The sequence below is a fragment of the Ananas comosus genome, linkage group 1 (assembly GCF_001540865.1).
Source record: "Ananas comosus cultivar F153 linkage group 1, ASM154086v1, whole genome shotgun sequence".
Lineage (NCBI taxonomy): Eukaryota > Viridiplantae > Streptophyta > Magnoliopsida > Poales > Bromeliaceae > Ananas > Ananas comosus.
The window spans coordinates 14,012,775-14,030,483 of NC_033621.1; the positions used below are offsets into that span (position 1 = coordinate 14,012,775).

The 17,709-nt window shown below is 35.8% G+C and overlaps 2 protein-coding genes across 3 annotated transcripts; both read right to left on the reverse strand.

Annotated features, from left to right (window-relative positions):
- Positions 1,388–5,429, reverse strand: LOC109711707 (protein YIPF6 homolog). 2 transcript variants are annotated; one of them, XM_020234889.1, is made up of 4 exons: positions 4,769–5,429; positions 2,713–2,787; positions 1,992–2,263; positions 1,388–1,861 (listed from the first exon to the last, which is right to left on the reverse strand). In XM_020234889.1, exons 1-3 carry the CDS (start codon positions 5,276–5,278, stop codon positions 2,003–2,005), a joined length of 846 nt encoding a protein of 281 aa, XP_020090478.1. In that variant the 5' UTR covers positions 5,279–5,429; the 3' UTR covers positions 1,388–1,861; positions 1,992–2,002. The 2 variants fall into 2 exon arrangements, with proteins under 2 accessions (XP_020090478.1, XP_020090470.1); XM_020234881.1 differs by having other exon boundaries at positions 1,394–2,263; positions 4,769–5,428.
- LOC109716011 (cellulose synthase A catalytic subunit 5 [UDP-forming]-like) lies at positions 8,284–17,400 on the reverse strand. The gene is made up of 16 exons (XM_020241317.1): positions 17,394–17,400; positions 16,824–16,965; positions 16,655–16,739; positions 15,582–15,780; positions 14,992–15,215; positions 14,762–14,846; positions 14,493–14,676; positions 13,452–13,718; positions 12,796–13,141; positions 12,364–12,501; positions 12,120–12,245; positions 11,781–11,993; positions 11,055–11,334; positions 10,471–10,664; positions 9,780–10,130; positions 8,284–9,462 (listed from the first exon to the last, which is right to left on the reverse strand). Exons 1-16 carry the CDS (start codon positions 17,398–17,400, stop codon positions 8,878–8,880), a joined length of 3,426 nt encoding a protein of 1,141 aa, XP_020096906.1. The 3' UTR covers positions 8,284–8,877.

Below are 17,709 nucleotides of genomic sequence, written 5' to 3' on the forward strand. Positions count from 1 at the left end.
ACCCTAAAAATGTGAATCTGATGAGATCTTATTATTCTAAGTTTCAAACTTCAAAATAGTATTAACATATTTTCCTGCTGTAAACCAGAGGTGACCATGGCCAAGAACCATTCCCCATGCTTTGTAGTTTGTACTACAAATTCTTTTTAAGGCTCCGTTTGGAAGCCGGAATAACTTATTCAAGAATAACTTATTTAAAATAAAAATTTTCTAGCGTGACTGTAAGAAACGAGTCTAATGTTTGTTTCTTGAGATACACTAATATTCATGATTTAATGGAATAATATATTTCATCTACGGGCTGATTTATTTTATTTAGGAAAAACTTCAAATACCGTCTGTACGGTTTCATACTTTCTTACTTTAATACCATGTGATTTAAAGTGTATCAATTTAGCGTCCTATAGTTTCATTTTTATCTTTTTATTATCAATTTCACTAATTTTTTTCGTTAAATCAGTGACAATGTTAAAACTAAAGGGCACTAAAGTGAATATTTGATAAACCTAGATAGGATATCTGAAGTTTTTTTGTATATAATTTAACAAAATATTAACGAAAAAGCTAACAAAAAGATAAAATGAAACCACAGGACACAAACTTGATACATGTTAAACCACAAGATATTAAATTGAGAAAGTGCGAAACCACAGGAATAATATTTAAAGTTTACCCATTTATTTAAACAAATGACTCAGCCAAATATAATATCCAATTTTAAACATTTTACACTCCTTAGCTACTAAATGTATAATTTTTTTAAGTGAATTATAGAGAAATACCAAATAAGATATTCATAAAAAATACGAGCAAAGTGGGCAGCTCGAGATCAGCCCAAACATAATTCGGGTCAGCTCATCTTCATCGTGCAATTAAGACGAGCTGGAATAATCTAGCTCGTTTTCAATGTGAAACTAGTTCAAGCTTACCCAAAATTATAAATAAAACATTGATAAAATGTTAATATTAACTATAACTAGTATTATTATTAATTTGTTAACTATCGATGTTCGTTCTTTCTCTTAAGATTATTAATTAGTATTAAAATCTAAAAGTCATGCTAATAAAAAACAAAATTTTAGAAATAGTATTCAAATTTACTATATATTAATCAAAAGCTTATATATAATATTTATATATATTATTTATTGATTTTCAAACTATACTGAATCAAATATGAGCAAATTGAAATCAGCTCGTGTTCGCTCGCCAACGGCGAGCTATATCAAAATTGATAGATGCTTTTTTTTTTTTTCCCCACCAAACCAAACACGGCCTAAGCTTTGTGAGGTTCAAGATCTTAACACTATTGAGTTTGAACCATATACATCGACAGCATATATATGTTTGAAGTTACAGGAGCTAAGAAACATATGACAATTACAAGAAGACATAATCTCCAATAATAATTGTATATTCCTAAACTTGCCTCCAATTATATGTGTCCATGTGATGATTATCAAAGAGAAAAAAAGATCGCAACTGTAGATTCTCGTATAGTAAGATAAGAAAGAATAAGAAGTATTCCACACGTCCTTTACAGGAAGAAACCCAATCTCTCTCGACAAAACTTAAGTGGAGAGCTCCCCAGCGAGACCTCGTTGAGGAGCACTCGATCTGGTGTCATGTGTCTAAACAGCAAGTATCTCAAAGAAACAACTAATGAGGTCGGCAAGAAAATCTGATTCGCTTTATTAATTTTGGATCCATTAGTTGTTTTTTCAAGATACATATTGTTTAGACACATAGCAAGAAATTGAAAGCGCCTCGACCAGATCTTGCTGGAGAGCTTCCTACTTAAGTTTTGTCCCTAATCTCAACCACATTCTACAACTAATGACCAAGAAGATATGCAATGTCCCTACAGAAGAGAGAGAGTGGACTAACAAAGTCAACAAAATATATGACAAAGAGAGAGCAAAAAAAACATTGCATGGTATTATCGAGTGCGTCTTAAAGGTCCGATGAAAGAGCAAGGTAAAAATTATCACCTGTTTATGCACTAATCGATCGCGATGATCAAGAACCCGACAGAGACGTACATGAGGAAGACGGGGTAGAGGGCCAAGGCCTTTCTCCTGGGATTAACGGCCGCGCTCATGAAGGGGTACGCGGCCCATGAGCTCCACGCCAATGTGATTGTCACCACTACGATCTTTATGATGACGTTGTTCTTCAGCATGCAGATTAGGGCTCCAATGTCCAGCGGGAATAGGCAGTAGCCGAGGAGGCTAAGGCTCTGGAAGAAGATTATGTGCCCGCCCTAGAATAGGAAAGCAGTGTCAATGAAGCATCTGCAATTAGTTAATCAATCCCTCTTTTATATATATATATATATATATATATATAGAGAGAGAGAGAGAGAGAGAGAGAGAGAGAGAGAAACCAGCAGAATTATCTATTTAAATGCATATCCCTGTAGATTCATGTATGATGTATGTTTTTCAAAAATTCAAATTTTTACATATATAGATTTGTAGCTTGATTTAAAAGAGGGGGGGAAACACTCATTCTGACACAAAGCTAGCTTCTCCCCATGAATCTAACCAAACAAGCATTTTCGTAAAAGACAGCAATTTTGATGCTTTTATATGAAAATTCACATTTCACGGGGATATGTATGTTAAAAAGCACCCCTCCCCAAGAAGAAATTCGAAAACAGAAAGGGTTAAAAAAAACTCAAGTATCTTTCTAGTAGTAAGAGCTAATTACCAGAAGAAGAACATTGACAGTGAGAATTATAGCACCAGCTGCAAGGACCGCAAAAGCAACAGCAAATACTTCAGACTGAAACAGTTGAAAAAGGCATGTATATTAGCCATCACTACTACTGAACCAAATCAAGATGAAAAATGCTACAAGAGCGATTAAGATCCAGCAACAAGATGATCAGTAATTTTACAACATAAAATTGCATGGCCTATAACAAGTTCAAACTTATCGCCAAGTTCTTTCATTCGCTAAACAAATAATAAGAGTTTACAAAATGCTGATAGAGTAATAAGCAATAAAGAGAAATAGAAGGAATACAAGATGTAGAAAGGCAGTACACAGCAATTCCTAGGAGTCAAGAATGAGGGAATAAACAAGAACTAGAAGAAGTTATCAGATAGAACAGTATTATCTGAAGATTTAAGATTGAAAGAAGTGGAGATGCCATATATACAAAGGTGCCACAAAGGGAAATCATCATTAAAATAATACTACTTAGTTTACAAAATAAATTCATCTACACAAACAAAAGGAAGAACCTAAAATATTTAAGCATGTCCCAAGAGATTTAAAAAAAAAAAAAAAATATAAGCATATAATAAGAACCAACAAGGGAGGAAAAGTGAAAAGATAATTAATGCAGGACATTTTCTAAGTAATCAGGTGTTATTTCAAAAGGCAATCAATGACTAAGTAATCATCTTCATATTGCTATTCTATTCACTCGAATTATTTCAAGCATTGTTTCAGCAATATAAGGGGTCATCTTAAGATCCATGGATTCTTTATTTTGCATAGTGAACTTCTCTTTAAAAGACAACAATCCTCAGAAATCATTCAGAAATCAAACAAATATATACTTCTCATATCCAACACAAGAAATCAAATACTTCCCTCTACGTATGAATATTCTGCACTGGCAGAGTTTTAAGGAATGGGCTCTGACAAAAGCATCTTTCACCACACATAGGATTCCTCCAGCATGGCGGCAACAAAACGAAATAATCAAAACTAAATTTGCACCATTTATTTCCATATTTAGAATGGAGCAGTTGGTTATATGCTTAACTGCTCCCAATGTCGAGGTACATGGACTTGTGTGTAGGAATTGGGTGTGTATATACGTTGGATCCTGCTGATTCCCCAAAAATATCTACTAGTGACAGCCTATGCAAATGGCAGTGTCAAACGCACAAAAGCTAGAAACATTTAATACAACTCGCTCAAGTTACCCACATTAATTGGCTTCACTTTCGTAACATAAGTTCAGCTCAGTTATCCCACTGCATTGGATGACTTCCCACAACTAAAAAATACTACAAGAACAGGTATCTAACGTAGAGATAGATGCCTCAACTTACCATAGTCACTGAACCAACATGCCAATGTAAATATGGAAAGCCATTATATATAATGCAATGCAACCAAATCCATTCTTAGCTCCTAAAAGAAAGATTGGACAAACCAACCAAAATGAATGATTAAGGAGCCTATTCTTAATTTTTATAAGAAGGCAATAACACATTAAATTCAGGCTCCAGCACTAGAAAGATTGACATTCTTATGCACCTCTCATCATGTCTTCAAGAATATTGCGCAGAATCTCATCTTCACACCTTCCATCTCTTAAAGCACTTTGTTTCCCATCAAAAGTTCAGGTCAAGCATGTCATCAGAACACGATAATATGTACATCAAAATCCAATAAAAACCAAACCTCCAATAACCCAGTGCCGAGATAGCCGATCAATAAATATTGCCATTAAACTTTCAAAGAGAAAGCAAGCAAAATCTCCAACAACAGTCTTACTTGTTTCGTTGCACAAATTGTCATGTTATTTTATCCTTTCGCTCTACTTATCCCTTGCCTCAAACTCACATGTATCTGAGTACTAATTTTACATCATAAATGAGAATTATATATGAAATAGAAGAGCATTTCGCGATTAATCAGATCAAACTTGTAGTAACAACAAACATCATTTCTATTTAGCCAATAATTCCTACTATGATAAGGATTTGCAGAGATACAGAGAGGGGGGGGCGGCTTATATCACCTTTTTCACGGAAGCGGACCACGAGAGAGTAAGCCCCAGGAAGATGATGAAGAAGAAGGGGCCCCAGAGATCCCAATCCCTCAGCGCCTTCCCCGGATCCTCGCGAAAGGGGTTGGGGAACACCACGAGCTTGAGATTGCTCACGATCCGAGACAGATCCCGCTTCACCGTGTCCCATACGGGCTCCGTGAGCGTGTTCGGCGCCGATCCGAAGCCATCGGCGCCGATCCCGCCCTGGAGCCTCCCCCCGGGGGGGACGGCGGCGGCGGCGGAGGCGACGTTGACCCCGAGCGACGGCGGCGGCAGCGGCGGAGCTCCGGCGGTGGCGGGCTTGGCGGGGAGGAAGGGGGGAGGAGCGGGGGAGGAGGAGACGGGGATGGAGGCGCGGGGAGGGGAGGGGGGCCGCGCGGGGAGGACGGTGGCGGAAGGGGCGGCGTTGATGAGGCTCTCGATCTCGTCGATGTCGGATTGGGAGGAGGGGTGGAGGGGGATGGTGTCGCCGTGGGACATCGTCGTCGGCGGTGGCGGAGCTAGGGTTCCGGCGAGGGATCTAGGGTTCCGGCGGGGCGGGGGGAAGGAGATCTGAGCGAGAAGGGAGGTGAGTTCGAAGAGCGTCGGAGTTAGAGAGAGAAAAGATTCGGTATTTTTTGCGCCGAGATGCGTGAAAATATTAAAAAGAAAAATAGGTAAATTACACTTTTGTCCTCAAACTATGGTGTCCTCGACACTTCAGTTTTTAAACTTTAATAAATTATAATAATTTTTTGCTCAAATTATAAAATATGTGACACTTTTTTATTTTATTATAATTAAGTTCTATAACTTAATATTTTTGACTAACTGGTGATAAATCACTAATATCCAAGTAATAAAATTGTAATATTTTAATTATTATTGCATCGATCATGTAAAATATTATTATAATTTTACGAGAATTAAAATATCACATATCTTATAGTTTGAATTAGAAATTATAACTAATTAAAGTTTAAGTATTACAGTGTTACGCATCTCATTGTTTAAGGATCAAAAGTGTAATTTACTCAATAAAAAAAAATAAAATTTTTTTTATAAGGAGAAGTAGACTTTCGACAAACTAAAATTCGAATCAAAATTATTTTTCATACGTTGTTTGTTAATATAGCTGCAGAGCTGAAGTTCTCCTAAATCTCTTCTTTGTTTGGTAGGAAGCGAATGGCATAAAACTTGAAGGTGCGAAAGATGGATTAATTTTTTAATTTTTCTCACTTTTTTTTGTAATTAACTTCACCTACAATATTCTTAGAGAGTTTGAAGGTGCGAAAGATGGATTAATTTTTTAATTTTTCTCACTTTTTTTTGTAATTAACTTCACCTACAATATTCTTAGAGAGTTTGAATTTCAATCGAAAAAAAAAAAAAGTAATAGTGAATCAAACAATAAAAATAAACATTTACTGTCGAAAAACTACTTCGCTCCTCTTCACTTTTCCGGAAAGCAAACACACACATTCGATTTGATGATTGACATTCCTTAAATTTTTATTGAGAGAATTATTTTCTATCTCATCAACTCACCAAAAAAATAAATAGTCAAAAATTAACAACCATATAAAAACATAGAATAGGTTTCTAAAATTCTAGATTGAAATTGTAGATCTTGTTTTTGATAGTTAAAAAAAAAATATTCTATCAAAAGTTCAATCAAGTTTAATTATTTTACACTAAAAAATTATTGAATTTTATATTCAAGATTTTTTTTATTTTTTAAAATATAAATTTAAATTAAATGGAAGAAAATAAAATTAAATAAAATTTGGAGCCCGGTCAAATTCTCCGACTCTGCTACTATATTAAAGTAAGTACAACAATCATATTTTCGCAAACAACTTAAATCGTCAGGAACGATATTTTTAAAATTTATATTCAACAATCGGGAGTCTCTTTTGTTCCCTCATTGGGGAATGGTTGTTTTGCTCTATCTTATGAAATGGATAACACTTTTCTTAACAGTAGTTTAATGGATTTGCAGGGGTAGATGCAACAGTAGTTTGTGAGAAGCTGGGGTTCAATTTAGGGCATGTTTGTTTCATCGAAATTGGACTTTAGGTTGAAATGGACTTTGGATTGAACTAGAGTTTGGTGAAAACTACTTCTTTCCCGCTATTTGTTTCGTAGTTATGAAAGTGAAGTTTCATCAATTCTGCTGTTTGTTTGATAGAAAGTATATAATATAAAACTATAATTTATATATAAATAATAAATATTTTAATAAATATATTTTTATATAATTAAAATTTAATTTAAAATAATTAAATTATTTTTTATACATAAATTATAATAATACAATAATAAAATTATAAAGTAAAAAAAAATTAATACTTAATTAATCAATTTTTATCATATTTCAAAACTTACAAACTAAATAAAGAAAATATTAAAACTTAACTAAATAATTTTTATCATATTTTAGATATATTAATTGAATAAAAAAATAATTAGTAACATAATTAAATATATTTAAATATAACTAGCTTTATTTATTATATATATATTTTTTTCACCTTTCTTCACCGTAATTGACTTCGGCCCACAATGGGATGAAGTCAATTACGTCGTTGGAGATTAACTCGAGTTTCGACCGTAATTTTTTTACGGCGAACCAAACAACGAAAATAGTCGTTTAGGACGAAAACGACTTCCTTCCTCTCCACTTCCACTCCACTTCCACCCAAACAAACATGCCCTTAAAAGTTGAAGGAGTTGGCTCATTTATTTTCAAGCTTGAACTTCTTTTCTTGAAAAATTTTCTCATAGGTAAAATATACTATATACGATCCGATCCAAGTCACTTTTTCAGATTAAAATAAATAATCTCGTAGGTGAAATATACTATCACAAATCATGGCACCCGAGATCTTACAAAGTGGTAAAATCAATCTAGTAACTCTCAATTACAAAAAGATCACAAAACAATATCCTTGCATCGAATAAGTTATCAATGAATAGTTTGTTCAGACACTTAAAACAAGCCCTTCGTCATGTTTAGGTACATGAATATTTTATTCAATATATCCTCTTAATTTACTCAAAAAAAATTATATATTTAGAACAACTAAAAGTGTGATCAAATATTTAGAATGGAATATCATATTCGGCCTACAAATCATTTTTTCTGAATAAGCTAAATCACCTCGTAGATAAAATAAGCTATCCTACCAAAGGAGAAAAAAAATCAAGCTCCCTACTTATAATCATACTAGAAAATTCTTTTGGTGAAAAAAAAAATTCTTCGATAACTTATTCCGACATCCAAACAGAGCAGGGAACATTACATTTCTGCAGAGATCTCTTTTTTCTGCTAAATATACTGGCCATCTGAATCTCTTGAGAAGAAAAGATCCAGTACATCTGGATAAACAAACATTACTATACCCATGCAAAACTACTGAATAAAATCTTATTTAACTCAAGAGGCTAATTAAATTAAAACAGAAACATTATATAAGTAATGAAACATGTTTCACAAGTTACAATTGAAGAACCAGAAATGTTATAGCTAACCTTTAGCAGCAAGAGTTTTAAGAGTTTACAGAAATAAGCTTTCCAGAAGCAAATTGATGTTTACAAAGCATTTTTCTTGTTCTTCATCAAAGAAACAGCCTGAATCTTTGAGTCAATACAATGGATCTGTCAGATAAGTAATCGAATCGGCACTGTTAATACCGCTTACCGTTTCATAATTCTTAGCTGTAGGAACCACACCAACATAGCTGAACTGAACACATCAACACTTCACCATTTGGTGAAAAGAACGAAGACGCAATGTTTACGAATGAATCAATAAAAGCGGATTATAAATGAGAAAACAGCAACATGTCGTTCCAATTGCGACATCTATACACCCATGAGAAACGCTCACCCTTTTCTTTTTTTTTCATTTTTTCGTTTTTCGCTTTTGCCTTCCCACGCACGCCCTGATACTAAACACACTTTGCGGTCTAAACAACAACATGAAGAAGAAAACAAAGAAAACAAACAAAATGAATAATCAACCTATCGAAACTAAACCATCTCTTATGCAACTCCCAACTACAAAAACCATGTAATTCACATGTTCTTATTTCTCCTCACTTGCAATCCAAGCCACAAACCTCTAGCACGGGCCCGTCGAACTTACCCACGAAGGGGTTCACTCGAACCCACAAAAGCGAACAAATCGATGCGAGAAGTGTAGACCACACCACAACGATTGTGGGGACCCTATCTTGCTTACCCATCATCCCTTTGAGGAAAGGGTAAAGATGTAAAATGACCCAGAAGGCGAAGAATAGCTTACCGAAAAGCGGGCCCCAGGATTGATAACCTGTAGTAATCGCATTCGAAATTCCCGAAACAACTCCAATAATGTTGAGTATGAGAAGAGTCATAGGAGGGATTAGCAAGGAAGTCCATTTGAAGATGTAGAGTTCAGAGAAGTCGCCGTCGTCCCCTCCTTTGGAAGTGACGGTGAAGTTGGTTTCGATGCCGGCGAGGACTTTGAGCAGGCCCTGGAAGAGGGCGAAGAGGTGGGAGGAGACACCACCGATTACCCAGAATTGTTCGTTTCTCCACCAGTCATCGATGCCCACCTTGCCCCATCGCATCTCAAGGATGCTGGTCGCGGCAATCGATACAAAGAGGGCCATGAATACTATGCTCGCATAGATGCTCATCTGAAATGAAAAAGGAAAGACAGGAAGGTCATGCGAGAGTAGACATTAATATTACAAATATTTTGATTAGAAACTTCGACTTTTGTCCCATTCTTACAGTTTTACAACACCGAAGTTTCATCAAAAGATGATAAAAGAGAAACTTTTCACACCCAAAAAAACAAAACAAAACAAAACAAAACAAAAAACTGAGTTTGAAATTTTCGAAAAATCTGCGACCAACAGATAAATTCCCTGAAAAAGTTGATTTTAGTAGCGTGAAATTGGTTTTTTTTCCCGCAAAATGGTGAAGTTTATGCATGGTTTGGATTGAGCACCTCGGGCACGATGAATTTCCCAGTCAGAAGGCAGATTGCTGGCAAGCTACAGTACGCAATCAACGGAATCGAAGTCCACGGATAGACGACAGAGTTAATATAAGAAAATCGCTCCAACCACTTCAAACCACCTCTATAGCCATACCATATTGGGCAATGCTTGCTTAAGAAAATCTCCACGGATCCGAGGGCCCATCGCAGAACTTGATGAAGACGATCAGAAAGGTTAATAGGAGCAGAACCCTTAAAAGCCGGTCTTTTCGGTATACAATAAACTGACCGCCAACCATGGCAATGCATTTTGAAACCGGTTAGAATGTCCTCAGTGACTGATCCATATATCCACCCAACCTGGATATAAACAGAAAAATTAGAGCTAAAGAAGCTTGAATAATCAATCATCATCTACATGATCCCCCCAAAATCTGAATTTTCATTTTTTCCCCCCTTCAAAGACTTAATTCTATCGAATATGTACAACGTATTTAGAAAAGATGAGAGTCTCTGAAGAACTCCTTGAAAACAGACCAACTTTTCTTGTATTTGAATGACAACCCAACGCAATATTAGAGCATTTTTCTAAGAAGCTGCACTGCAGGGGGAAGTATGGAAATTCAGAACTTACGAGGATTTATACGATAATAGATGATTTGGTGAGAATATATATGTAAATAATTTTGACAAAACAAACCTCTTTTCCCCATTCAGTCTTATCTTCATAGCCGCAACTTATTACATGCACAGCCTCACTAAGACATTCGGTGAGATTGGTTTTAACTATTCCACCATTCTCTCTTAGAGTGGAAGCCACAAAGACGGGTGATTGCCCAAATTTCTTCTCAAGCTTTTCGCGAGGAACTAAGGGTGAACTATCGCCTTCTTTTCCTGCAAAATATGGTGTTTACTTTAGCAATCTTGTTTACGACAACAAGCCAAGAAAATATTAAAAGTTACAGACCTTATCAGAACTATAATGCATTTTGAAATGGGTATTTAAACTTCAAAAAAATTTGATTTTGCTAAACTTTTCGGTGCTTCTAATTCACCAAATTCTGATAAGTTTTGTCAGAAAATAGTTTTCCATCAGAAGACTCGCAGAATATTCTGCCGGCTGAAAAGTATTTTATCAAAGTTGTTGCAGTAAGGCTAAGTAATAAAACCAAAACTTCTGAAGTTCAGTTACCTATTTCAAAATGCACTACAGTTCAGGTAAGGTTATATATTTTAAACCCCCCCAAAAAAAGAAAAGAAAAAAGATGTTTGTGTATGGCTCACCGTTAACTTCCTCTTGAATAGTTTCAAGCGCGTGTATTTGAGTAGAAGCCTCCCGATGCTTCGATTTCTTCTTATTCTTCGCCTGATTCCGATTAGCTTTTTTATTTTTCCTTCTCGATCCACCACATAAGCAGCACCATCTTGGCCAACAGTTGCAAGTTTTACCAGGAGGTTTCTCATTAACCGGAGCATCAAATCCATATAAAGCTTGTCTTCTGAAAACACATCCCGTCCCGACATAGATCGGTCCTTGTATCCCATCAAGACCTTTCATGTTAATCTGTTTCATAAAGAGGAAGATTATAGTTGACTTATATCAAAAGCATCCACATTTAATAAAGAGATACATTTATATCCCCGCAAAATTTATCTATTTTCATATGTATTACTGCAAAATCTGAATTTTCCTATGCCCTAAAAACCTTTTTTTTCTAATATATCTACATGGTACTTACAAAAAATCCCCTCAATTTTTTTTTTTTTAAAGTTTCTAATACAAAATCATCTTCTTCCCATGAATTGGATGACCCCCAACCTAAAGATAAGGGGTTTTTTGTGTAAGAAAATACGTAATTGAGGGTATGTTAAAAGATTCAGATTTTTATAGGCGGTCTAGATGTATGCAGATTATTTTGCTAAGGGATATATATTGCAAAAGCCCCTAGTAGCAAATCAACGTAAGAACAGAAATTCTCTTAAATAAAGTGAAGAAGCACTTGGTCATACATCAAAAAACACGACGTTGCGATTTGAATATCTGTCGTGCCGGTCAATACCGTCGAATCTTTGAGGAAATTGCACATAACAGATTTTCTTTCCCGACACTGGATCCATCAAAAAGCACATAGCTTCTCGGAGAGCTTTGCTGTTGTTTATGTAGTGGTCACAGTCGACGTTCAAAACGAAAGGAGCATTAGATATAACAGCTGAAACCCGCACCTGAAATCAACTTGAACTAGTCAGAAAAAGCAAATGTTTGAATAAACTAACTGAAATATCCCCACAATAATCATAAAAAATCGAGAGATATTAGATTAAGTTTGAGGTGAAAAAATAAAATATTACCAAAGCATTCATGGCACCAGCTTTTTTATGGTGATTATACCCTGGTCTTTTCTCCCGTGAGACATAAACCAAGCGCGGGAGCTCACATCCGGCCTCATCAACTATATCATTGTGTCCCAAAAGGACCTGACGAAAGCAAACAACAATGCTAACTATGTCAAGCTGATATTCAGCCTGTTAACTAATATAGATTCAAGTTCAACGGTAAAGCAAATTTCAGAAGCACAAATAAGATAGTACCAACCTGAATCATCCCCGGATGGTCCCTTACATTATTTCCGGGCCAAGGAGTTCCATCCTGCAACGACCACCCTTCTTCAGGAACCTTTTGGGCCATGGCAACTAATCCATTAATTCGCACTTTGAATTCTTCATACTCTCGCTGCATGTGAGAACAAAAACAAGAACTTGAGATCTATCCCAGTAAAGATTGGAAATTGCAGATATCTCCGTGCAAGGTTTAAATTTGCCACTCATCAAATCCCTTCAAGAAAAAGGGTTTAAGATTTTGTGGTAGAATGGTCACAGGAAAAAACTCGAAGGGTCAACTAACAGAAAGGGATTGGTTTGCAAACTTTTGACAATTCAAAGGGGCGAAGCAAATTGGAGAGTCTAGAACTCTGCAGAGAGATGTAAGCAATTTTCCTTAAAAAAACTGTGGTTTAAGTGATGAAACCTTCATTGCACGCCGCTCCCGCACAAAATCCGGATGGACTTTATCCTTCAGATAATCAATCTTCTGGGCGAAGTACCATTCAGGAGCACGAGGTTCAATATTGAACTTTTTACAGAATGGCACCCATTTTCTTGCGAACTCAGAGGTTTCAGAAAGTGCTTCAAAGGTTAGCATAGAAGCACCATCATCCGACACATAGCAGGAAACCTTCTCAACAGGGTAATCCACAGCGAGAATGGATAGAACTGTATTTGCAGTGATTAGCGGAGGTTCTTTCATAGGATCTACAGTACTAACAAATATATCAATATCAGCTAGTTCCGATGGCTTTCCTTCCTTCTCATACCTGAGACCAAATTAGTACAAAAAGGAGACAGAAATTAGCCAATACACAGACAAAATAGATGCTCCACAATAGCCTAAAAATTAAAATGGGTCCCTCAAAAGTGCTGTTTCCTACAAAATGCCTTATTTGTTAGCGAGTAACCAATGCACGAGAGGGAGCATGGTTTCTTATTAGAAAAAGTTTCTTAAAAGGGGCATTTGTTGCAAGTATAAGGGCATATAAGAAAGAAACTAAGTTTCCCGATTTGCATATATATGCAAATAGATAATTGTGCAGCAGTATATATGTAGATGCCGCAAAAGAAAAGTACCTTAGTGACAAACGGTCCAAATATGTCTCTCGCTCTATAGGGCACCATTTAGGGAATTGGTCGAGAATCCACGAAACAGCGAACCAAATTTCACATATAACTGAGGTCAGCCACAGGCCATACGCATCTGGGACTGGATTCAAAAGTCTATAGTGGAAAAAGAAGCCGAGTATCACAAGCCTCAGCAATATAACTATCCTGTATGGATTTATCTTGCTAGAGGCAAGTGGTAGCTTCCTTGACAATTGGTGCCTGCTCTCATCAGACCTGCAAACAAAAGTTGGCGCAAGTTCGAAAAAAAAGAAAAATGCCGAATTAGCAGTTGCTTAAAAAGAATACAAGCCTACAATCAACTGTATTGTACAAATTTTCAAGCTAAACTTTTTTGCATACCAAATATGTTGAGAAGAGAACCATTCAATATAGAAAAAGAGCCATGAGTCAATTGCAAAGTTTTGGAGTTTTTTTTTAATACTTCAGTTGCACAGAAATGTTCACTGGTTTAATGTATTAGAAGACTACAATTCGGATAAAAAACTAACAGGCAAGACCTTGGAATATGAAAATTCATATATACCCATATTCAATTTACAAGATTAGTGTGGATACATCAATTACTTAAACAAAACCATGCCCTACAATGTCATGCTCTAGAGAAAAAAAACATCACACTTTGTTTTATTAGCAGGATAAGTGTAACCTCATTTTGTTTTTTTGGGCTGCTCACTATGCTTCTAAATCATATGATATATTCCAAAAAAAAAAGAAAAATACATCATTTATATCATTGATGTTATTTCCTATTTGTGATATTAATGTGTAACACCTTGCTATATGGATGACAACAAATCATTTATTCAGAAAGAAATGGAAAACACCACCACAACATGGTGACCATATAAAAAATTACTAACATGTAGGGAAACAAAGAATACAAGTAAACATACTATATTGTAGCAATGGATGACAGAAAAGTTAATAATTAGTGCAAAAAGGGACTAAAAATACTCAAGAGAGATTCTACTATGGCTACAAACTTACATAGGCAAATCAGGATTTTCCAATTCATATCTTTCATAGCCTCCACCGTCTCCAAAGCCGGATTGAGCCTTGTGGATCTTCTCCACCTGCTTTCTTTTCCATTCGTCCATTCGATCCTTCCATGCAACAGATCCATAGCCATAAACTGATATGTCCTTGTTAGGGTTTATTGGTCTCGATTGTGCTGCAATTTTTTTTTAACCAAATTAAAAGTTACTGAAATCTTTTAGTAACTGATAACTATAAGGAACCAAAGTGAATAGACTTACAATAACTAGAAGACACTAGTTGTCCTCCATAACTCATATGCGGAGAAACAATGAGAGCATGGTTATCCAAAGAAATGCCGCCAAACTGCAAAAATGAAATATGTGTTACTTATAGAGCATAAATCAAAACAAAATCGTGAATCATAAGTCCACATTTTTAACCACCCACATGCATACAACCACTATAAATCTTTGTTTGTTTTTGGTTATTTATAGTTAGTGTAACTTACCTCGTCACCATAAGTCAATAGTGGGATGTTTTCACCAGTAAAAGGCACGCTACGAGCCACAAAGCCCGACCCACTACTAGAACTCTCTCCAACACTAAATTGTCTGTGAAGCTTCAAATCAGATAATCCGATTTTGTTATTCCAATCAATACCATCAAAACTAAATTCTTTATAAATATCCTCATCGCCATCTTCTTCCTCGTCACCCTCTACTCTTGGACTACCTGCAGCATACCAAATCTTCAGCACATTTCACCACAGTAGTCGAAGTTCACCATTCAGGATAAGTTCGATAGTACTAAAAGTTCAAAATTCAGTTAAATCTGGAAGAATTTTGTACACAAAACAACGATATATACCATTGGAATTATATAAAAGTAAACATCTTATCGCCTAATTTAGCCATTTTTTTCTGGTTTGCTGTCAACATCACACAGAGGAGAATAATGTACAAAACTTTTGGACCGACCCAAAGATCATGAAGTATTCATTTAAAAAAACTAGCTTTTGGGCATCCTACTCTTCCTTGAAAGATCAAAATGGAAGAGAAAAAAAAGAAGAATAAGAAGAAAAGATTATGAAAGATGAACCTTTTTGACGCTTGTATCGCGTCTTGCATTGAGGGCAAGCTTGAGTGCCCTCCCTCCTCTCATATTCATAGCAAGTCCTGCATACAGGGAATGCACACTCATTGCAAGCAACAAAGGGCTCATTCTCCTCCCGAAGAATCTCGATCTCGTCCCCGCATATTTTGCAGATCCGGCCGCTTCGATCTTGAGAGGATTTGTTCTGTAAGAATCCAAGGATGGCAATAATCAACTTAAATTATACTATTTACATGGCAATAACACAGCACATGAAGCAAACCATTCTCAATGATAATACAAAATACAAAGGAACTGACACTTAGGAATGTGTAAAAATGGGCACAAAAAACCCCAAAAAAAAAAATCAACAAAATGAAATGAAATTAGATACATGGCAATAACACAGGAAAAAACACAATCCATTCTCAATGAGAAAACAAAATAGAAGGAATTGGCAATAAGGAAAAGTAGAAATTGGTACCAAGAAAAATAAAATGGGCGCAAAAAAAGAAAATGGGTAGAAGAAACAATTACCACTGATAAATTAAAATGAACAAAACAAATCAATTCTCAATGAGAACACTAAAAGAAGGAATTGGCACTTGGAAATGAGGAAAAATGGGTTTAAAAAAAAAAAATGACGATAATCAACTAAAATGAAATTAAGTACATGGCAACAACACACGGAAAAAAAAAAATTCCATCCTCTATAAAAAGAAAAAGGCTAAAAAAAAAAAAGCACTTATAAATAAGGAAAATGGTAACAAAAACCCCAAATAAAAATCAATAAACAAAGCGAGAAGTGTTTAACGATGGAGAAAAGGGATTAAACAATGAGATGTAAAAAAGGGCAAATCTTGATCCAAACACAGAAAAATAACTTAAAAAAGGGCTCTATTTCACGCCAAAGATGCATCTTAAAACAAAATTAACAAATCAAATCATCAAAATACACAAGAAAAACCAGGATCAAGACCAAATTTCCAAACAAATCATCAAAAAATCCTCAAAAAAAGGCCTAAATTCACGAAGGACCAAAACCCAGAACCCAAAAACACGATTTTTACACCACCCACCCTCCCGGAATCATCGGCATTGATGACCACGAACTCGTTCCATCCCCTCCCCTCCCCTCCCCACCAACCCCCCTCGATCAAAACCCTAACTTGATGACGAAGACGACGACGAAGACGAAGAACACCTCCGTCTCCTCCTCCTCTTCCTCTTCACCCCCAAAATGCGCACCAAACCTCCACCCAAAAACACCGAAACGGAAACCGAAACCGATTCCAGTTGATCAAAACCCTAACTTGCCGAAGACGAAGAGCCCCCTTCCTCCTCCTCCTCCTCCGCCTCTTCAACCCCGAAATGCGCACCAAATCGCCACCTAAAAACACCGAACAAAAGAGCAAATGGAGGCCGAAACCGACTCCCCTCCCCTTTTTCCCCTCTACCCCTCCCTTTGCTTCGCCTCTCTCCCACTTCAACGAAGGGCGTTTCTTAAGGTAGAGGTACACGACGACACGGGGAGGACGAGAGCGAGAGCGAGAGAGAGAGAGAGAGAGAGAGAGAGAGAGAGAGGAGAAGCGGAGGGGGAGAGAGTGCGAAGTGGGAAATAGTAATAATCGCAATAAAGCGAGACGCGGTAAAGAGCAAAAGGACGAAACTACGCAGAGAGAGAGAGAGAGAGCGAGAGAGTGTTTGTGTGGGGTTTTAGAGAGAGAAAATACAAAAGAAAAAAATAATAATATTTTAAATTTTTAATTAACTTTTTATTAACTATTTTTTATTTAATTAATTACTTTTTTAGTGTACACGTCATCGGAGATCCGAAGAAACGAGAATATGACGTGTGCGTAGGCCAAGGGAAAAAGTAAAATGTATAACAATTATATCATATTATCAATAATAAATTAATTATTTTTAAAATATATATATATAATAAATTTAAAAAAATTATTTGATTGGTCGAAAAAATCAGTGCCTTCTAAAATTTTTATTGTTATTTTTTAATAAAATTGTATAATAAAATATATTATAATCGATTTAGCTATATAATATAGAATATAAAATATAAAAATGAATAAAATATTTTTAATTGTGTTTTATTACCGGACGTAATATTATCTCT